At 64.8% G+C, this 7,225-nt stretch overlaps 1 protein-coding gene across 1 annotated transcript in view; it reads left to right on the top strand.

The window, feature by feature from the left end:
- NAT10 (N-acetyltransferase 10) overlaps positions 1 to 7,225 on the top strand; it is a 32,956-nt gene that overhangs the window by 15,839 nt on the left and 9,892 nt on the right. The window contains exons 13-19 of the mRNA XM_014593075.2: positions 1,971 to 2,095; positions 2,379 to 2,529; positions 2,771 to 2,867; positions 3,405 to 3,521; positions 4,370 to 4,471; positions 4,554 to 4,628; positions 5,077 to 5,193. Coding sequence (XP_014448561.1) covers positions 1,971 to 2,095; positions 2,379 to 2,529; positions 2,771 to 2,867; positions 3,405 to 3,521; positions 4,370 to 4,471; positions 4,554 to 4,628; positions 5,077 to 5,193 — 784 coding nt within the window. The remainder of the gene's footprint in view (positions 1 to 1,970; positions 2,096 to 2,378; positions 2,530 to 2,770; positions 2,868 to 3,404; positions 3,522 to 4,369; positions 4,472 to 4,553; positions 4,629 to 5,076; positions 5,194 to 7,225) is intronic.

The raw sequence follows: 7,225 nt of genomic DNA, 5'->3' as shown, positions 1-7,225 counted from the left end.
CCGCCACTGTCTCTCCTGGGCCTCTGGAAACAGGGCGGCCTCTTCCTAAGGAGGGCTCTCACCTGCCGGGAAGCGGGCAGCAAACGGCTGGGCGGCGAGGACGCGGTCCCCGGGTACAGCAGGAGCGTGTTCTGCCATGGGGCTCGGGTGTGCCCCTCTGTGAGCACCCGGGGGAGCAGCATGCTCCCCAGGCCCGGGTCACCGATGCGTGTTGGCCGTGGGGAGCTAGAGAACAGGTCGGCAGAGGGCTCCCAACACTGCTGTCCTCACGGCGAGACCCACAGCTCTGTCGGGTCGTCCCCATGCCATGCTGTTCCGCTGAAGGTGCGTCGTTGCGTGGGCTCACCGTGTTCACAGGACACTGAAGGCGCTTGCACCACGGCCAGGTTGGGGACATTCTGTCACAGCGAAGACCCCTGCACACGCCGTCCTCCCCTCCCATGCAGGCGGCTGCCGCACTGCGGCCTGTTCCCATGGTCTGCCGGTGTGGACGTCCACGCCCTGGACTAGCGGCACGTGGTCCCTAGTGGCGGGCTTGCCGGTGTCCACGTGCAGTGTTGGGGGTCCTTCAGGCCAGTGCCGCCGTCACCTGGACATGCCGCATCTCACTTGGCAGCACCGTCTCGGCGGCCACGTGGGCTCTTCCCTCCTCCAGCTCTGATGGGTGACTGCCGTGGACGTCCGTGCAGACTGGCGTGTGGACGTATTTCGTCCTGGGGTGCGGCTCCCAGGCCGGAAAGTACTTCTTGCCCACCCACACGAGGAGCTGCCGGGCCGTTTTCCAAAGCCCTTTGCCGTTTTGCATCCCCACCCATGGCGCGGGAGGTCCAGTCAGGGACGCAGTGCTGTCAGACAGAGTCCTGTGCTTGCGTCAGCGTCCTCCTGTGTGCCAACGCCGCCTCGGATGTTTTCTCTGGACGGCGTCTGCACCAACGCCCACTCACCATGCTGCCGGGTCACCCTCTTACCGTGGAGTCGGTGCGGTCTCCGCGTGCTCTCCGTGCTGGCCGGGTTACCCTCTTACCGTGGAGTTGCAGTGGTCTCCGCGTGCTCTCTTACCAGTTGCATGATCTGTAAAACTTTCCACTTTGTGGGCTTTTTCGCTGAGTAAGCTTGTTTTTTCTGTTGGTTTTTAAAAAATAACTGTGTTGGGAACCAGCAGTTAGCATAATGGCTATGTCGCTGGACTCCCACGTAGTCAACTGCGGTTCGTGTCCCGGACCCAGTGGCTTAAAACTCACGCTGGGCGCGTGTGCGTGCGTGCCCAAGATCCCGAGAGGAGAATGGAGAAGGGATTGCGGCATGACCATCCCCCCTGGGGGGTGATTTCTTGCTTTCTGTCTCTATGTCTCTCTCTGTCTGTCTGGCGAGCGCACGCGCCCTACAGTAAAAATCTCTCCAAAAAAAATAATAATAATAATAACTGTGTTTAAGAAATAAGCGAACAGGACTGTCTCGGGAGAGCTCTTGTTATGTGGGGGGAAGTGACGCCTCGGAACTCCAGCTTTTCCACGATCCCGTAGAGGGACTGAGTGGGAAGAGGCCACTGTCCTGTCGTCACGCGAGGACGGAGCCACTGTGTGCCCTGGGCTGTGCTCTCGTTACGGGGTGAAAAGGGCTCCCCGGTGGCCTAGTGGTGAACGTCCGCTTCTCCCCGCGTAGCCTCTAGTTGTTGTCACCTGTCAGTGGGGGTGGCAGGAGCCCTCTCGGTGGGTCGGTCTGCCCGCAGCTGGCCGGTGTCGTGCATGTGGTCCCGACGGCAGCTCCCCAGTGGCCCGTGTGAGGCGTGCAGAGTCCCGAGTGTCAGGCATCCTTCCCGTCCTGGCCCGACTTGAGCTCGTGTGTGGCCCTGCGAGGTGCAGACCTGGAGGGTGGGCTGAGAGGCCGGGCCACATGCACCCTGTCTCCTCAGAGAAGCCCGGCAGCTTTGGCACCAAGCGGGCCTCATGCCTGACCACCTCTGCCCCCAGGTACGAGGGCACCGGCCGCTCGCTGTCCCTGAAGCTGATCCAGCAGCTGCGCCAGCAGAGCGCCCAGAGCCAGGTCAGCACCACCGCCGAGAACAGGACCACGGCGACCGCCAGGCTGGCCTCAGGTACCACACAGGCCGGGCCTGCAGTCAGCAGCCCGCGGGGCCAGGGCTCGTTTCCCCGGGGCACCATGGTTGGTGCCACATGAAACGTCACCAGGCAGATCAAGTTCCTGGAGGGGAAGTCACCAAGCCATAAGATAGATGGGGCCCTGGCCCGCGCCTTCGGGTGGCTGTGGACCTAAAGAGGCGGGTCACACGGTCTCCAGAACAGCCGGGGGAGGCCACCCAGCTTAGGTTCCTGGGCCAGTGCACATGGTGACGGTCCCCGTCTGCTCTGTGGGGACAGCGCGCACTCTGCACGAGGTCTCCCTACAGGAGTCCATCCGCTACGCACCTGGGGACGCCGTGGAGCAGTGGCTGAACCACCTGCTGTGCCTCGACTGCCTCAGCCTCACCCCGATGGTCTCGGGCTGCCCCCTGCCCGAGGCCTGCGAGCTGTATCCTGCTGGGTGGGGCAGATGGCCGGGCCGGGAGGAGGGCGGCCCCATGGCAGCCGCTCCAGGGGAAGGGAGGCTGAGCAGGCCCCACTGCCTGCCCCTCCTCCCCTCCCCACCACTGTGTGCCTGCTCCGGACCCCCGGCTCAACCTCCAAGCTTTGGGGCCTTCCTCTGACGTCCTGCAGGCGTTGTGCTAGGCTGGGTGCTCAGGTCTCCTTTGCTTGCTTAACTTGGGCCCCAGCTATTACGTCAACAGAGACACTCTCTTCTGCTATCACAAGGCCTCGGAGCTGTTCCTGCAGCGGCTCATGGCGCTGTATGTGGCCTCTCACTACAAGGTAAGGGCGTGCCGAGCCGCTCACAGCCCTTCACTCGGCTCCTCGTGGCTGTCCGTGGCCAGCGCTTCAGGTGGCCTGTTGGCACCAGCCTGTCCCGATGCTGGCGAGCCCGGGGACTTTGCTTCGAGGGCAGAGCCTGGACCGTGCATGGTAGCTTTGGCACGGCAGCCGCAGAGGCAGTGCACAGCACCTGCTAAGCCGCAGGCTGGTGATGGCACGGCGGGAGCGACCATGCCTTCAGTCCCGAGCCTGGCCCTGCCCCGCAAGGCTATGGGCGCAGTGACCTGGCACGCTTAGCCTGGCCGATACTCTGAAAGCTGAAGGGCAGTTGGGAAGGGCTGCTGAGGCATCTGGGGCACCTGAGGGGAGCCTTGGCTGCCGGCCGGAGCTCAGATGTGGGGGCACACCCACCTCCTGTGGGAGACAGATGGGCCCACCCCTGCAGTCCAGTGTCCATGAGGGCTGCAGGGTCGGGGCTGGCCGCGGGGGCAGCAGCCCAGGGCCGTGGTGTGCTCTCACCGGCTGACGTGCCCGCAGAACTCGCCCAACGACCTCCAGATGCTGTCAGACGCGCCTGCGCACCACCTCTTCTGCCTCCTGCCGCCCGTGCCGCCCACCCAGAACGCCCTTCCCCAAGTGCTTGCCGTTGTCCAGGTATGGGAGGGCTGCTGCCTTGATGTCCTCGGGGCCAGGTGGCGGGGCTGTAGGGAAGGCAGTGAGGTTGCCCCGAGGAAGCTGCTGGCCAGAGAGCTGGGGCCTGCGGTGCTGTGGGCCGGAGTCCGTGCCAGCCGCCCCGGACTCGGCTCCTGACGGGCTGCCATCTGCTTCCCCACGGCGGTCAGCACCGCCTGGGGCCCTGGTACACTCAGGTGCCAGCCCGGGAAGGGTCTTCGGGGCTGGCACGTCCTTACGTGCGAGGCTTCCTCTGGCCAGTGCAGCCTCGGAGTGTTGAGCAGTCTGCCCTTCCAAGGCAGTGCCCACACGTCTGCGAGCCGTGTAATGGAAGCTGCCTGGTGTCCTGCACATGCGTGCTCCGCAGCCGAGCCGCCCTCGTGGCAGCACTGTCCTGTACGGAGCTGCCTGGACATCCCACCCGACCACACATGGGAACTCGCGTGGGAGCCTCCGCTTTTCCATTTCTCAGTGTGCCGGATGTCACGTGTAGCCCTGGGAGACAGGAGAGTGCCGTGGCACGGTCACGCTGCAGGCCACTTCCCATCTTCCTCCTTGTGGGGTTTAGGCTTAGGGCACTGCCGTTGGTCACGTAGGACCCAGCGCCCTAACCACAGGCTGCCGCTGGCCCTGGAGACCCTCTGATAGGGTTTGCTCTCTGGGTCGGGAGGTGTTCAGTCCCTGCCTTGTCACCCAGGGTGGTAAGGAAGCTTCTGTGGGGAGCGTCCGAGCCAGTCTAAGCGGCCAGCGGGCAGAGGCGGGAGCGCTGTCCGTAGTGTGGCCTGTCTCTGGGACTGGCCTGGCCATCCTCACCGCCCTGCTGTCCTCAGGTGTGCCTAGAGGGCCAGATTTCTCGTCAGTCCATCCTCAGCAGCTTGTCTCGAGGCAAGAAGGCTTCTGGGGACCTGATTCCGTGGACGGTGTCGGAGCAGGTGAGGCACCTGCATGTCGGAGTGGGGAGCGGGTGGGGCAGAGGGTGCGTGCGGCCAAACTGCCGGCTTGCATCTCCTGTAGTTCCAGGATCCAGACTTCGGAGGCCTCTCCGGGGGCAGGGTCGTCCGCATCGCTGTTCACCCGGATTATCAAGGGGTAACGGGCCCGCCTCCCCCCAGCCTGTGTGTCATGTCGCTGGCACCCCTTTAGGACAGGCGTAGGCGGCGGTTTTAACAAGGAGCTGGTGAGGAAGCGAGGGCGGGGACAGAGGCGTCTCTGTGCTGGGTATCTAGCCAGGCCTCGGGCCCGGGGAGGGCTGGGACCGTGGTGCATGCCCGCTCACTGAGAGCAGGCTTGTGCTGCTGCCAGCTCATGTGGTCATCGCTGAGGGTTAGCGGTGGGCACGCCCTGGGGCACGGAGGCTGCCCTTGGGGCTTGCCGACCCTGGAGCAGAGTGTGGCCAGCAGCCTGTCCTGGGCCCTGTGAGAGTCAGGGTCAGGCTGGGACTTCCCCGGTTCTCTGGCAAGTGCTTGTGACCAGAGCGGAGGCTGCAGGTGCAGCCTGGGCTGACACCAACCCTCCTCCTCCCCACCACTGCTTGCAGATGGGCTACGGCAGCCGGGCGCTGCAGCTGCTGCAGGCGTACTACCAAGGCCACTGCCCCAGCCTGCAGGAGCCGGGCCTCAAGCCATGCCAGGAGATCCACGCCGTCAGCAGCGAGGTAGGTGGGCCTCCTGTGTCCTGGCTCGTGGGAGGGTGGGCCTCTGGGTCGTCAGGAGCTTTCTCTGGGCCATCTCTTTGAGTTTGTGGATGTGGCATCTTCCTCCAGCCCTTGAGGTCCTCAAACCAACTGCATCCGTGTCTCCTGGAAACTTGCAAAAATGTGAACTTGGGGCTGGCCCATAGCACAGCGGTGAAGGGAGACCGATCCCACGGTGCTCCGAGTTCCAGCTCTGAGTCCCAGTCCTGGCTGCTTGGAACATGCCAGGCACGTGGGTGTACTGCCCAGCGCCCAGCAGTGTGGAGACATGGAGGAGGAGGGGTTGTGGGGCAGCCCCACCCTTTAGGAGCTGCGGCCTGTTTCTGGTGTGTGCACACACCCTCTGTCAGTGAGAAAAAGAAAAAATGCAGTCTTGAACACACCCAGGCCTATGAATCAGGAATGTGGGCGGTTCCAGGACTCTGGCCTGACAAGGCTTCCAGGGGCTTCCAGTGCTGGAGAAGCGTGGCTCTCGGTGCCTCCCCACAGCCCGCTCTCGGTGTCTCCCCGCAGTCCGCTCTCGGTGCCTCCCCGCATTGTGCTCTCGGTGCCTCCCCGCAGCCCGCTCTCGGTGCCCCGCATGCTGCTCTCGCTGCCTCCCCGCAGCCCGCTCTCGGTGTCTCCCCGCAGCCCGCTCTCGGTGCCTCCCCACAGCCCGCTCTCGGTGCCTCCCCGCATTCTGCTCTCGGTGTCTCCCCGCAGTCCGCGCTTGGTGTGTCTGCAGCCTGTACCGACCTGCCCGGGAAGCCTTACGCTTACCTGAAGGGAGACCGCCAGCAGTGGGGCTCACCCCACGCCTGCTGGGGAGTGGGGAAGGGGCTCAGTTTGTCACTTCCCAAGGGCGCAGGCTTTCAGGGGACAAAACCTGGGCTTCCTGCTGGGTCTTCATAGCCGTGCCTCTACCCTTCCCTACGTGCTTCAGCATCTGTACCCACGTGGCCACTTGGCTGTGTCGGGCTTGGGGCGCGCCAGGACCAGTGCAGACGTTGGGGGCGCTCTGCGCTGGGGGTGCTCCACGGTTGCGGTGCTCCACGGTTGCGGTGCTCCACGGTTGCGGTGCTCCGTGTTGGGGGTGCTCCACAGTGGGGGCACTCCGCTTTGGGGTTGCTCCTCTATTGGCAGGACAGGATTGAGCCTAGAAACCCCTTAAGCTATGTCTGCGTTCGGCCCGAGCTCGCAGTGGTGGGGTGCCTGTGACATTGCTGTGTGGGCTTGCTGTGTGGTGGCCTGTCCCCTGCCATGACACTGACCGCCCTCCCGTCTCGCTCTGCAGGCCGTCGGCTTGCTGGAAGAAGTCATCAGCCCCCGGAAGGACCTGCCGCCTCTCCTCCTCAGGCTGAGCGAGAGGCCTGCCGAGCGCCCGGCCGAGCGCCTGGACTACCTGGGGGTTTCCTACGGGCTGACCCCCGGCCTCCTGAAGTGAGTGTCGGCTGCCCCCTTCCAGCGCGGTGCCCTGGTGCCCCCTGCCCACCTCCCCCACACTGCCTGGCTTGCTCAGCTGCGTCCCGGGCACCCCTGGCAGCCCCTCTTTTCTCTGCAGGTTCTGGAAGCGGGCTGGATTTGTCCCTGTCTATCTCAGGCAGACCCCGGTGAGCAAGGCATCTGGGAGGGTGGGCTCGGCCCGGAGGGCCTCGGAAGGTGTAGGGCGGGGCCTGGACTTCAGGCTGCGGACACTGGGTGCCGTCGGAAGGGCTCGCTCGGAGGGAGTGGGTCCGGAAGGAGAAGTGGACATGGAGACGGGGCGTGGGGTGGGCATCTGGCTGAAGGATCGTGCCGAGGATGCGATCAGCCGGCGTCGCTCTGGTGTCAGCAGCTCGTCAGGGTCCGTGTCATAGGGCTGGGGTTTGCGTGCCCTGTCCCTGCCTTGCTGTGTTCAGGGGCTAGGGGCCTTGGACGTTCACATGGTGAGGGAGGAGGGCACGGAGCCTTGAGCCCAGGGGAGAGGGGAGCAGGGCGTCAGGGCAGGGTCAGAAACACGTCCGGAAGAGGAGCG

This window comes from Tupaia chinensis, unplaced genomic scaffold (assembly GCF_000334495.1).
Source record: "Tupaia chinensis unplaced genomic scaffold, TupChi_1.0 Scaffold139733_1, whole genome shotgun sequence".
NCBI lineage: Eukaryota > Metazoa > Chordata > Mammalia > Scandentia > Tupaiidae > Tupaia > Tupaia belangeri.
The sequence above is the reverse complement of the archived record's forward strand: the minus strand, read 5'-3'. Positions and strand labels throughout refer to the sequence as shown.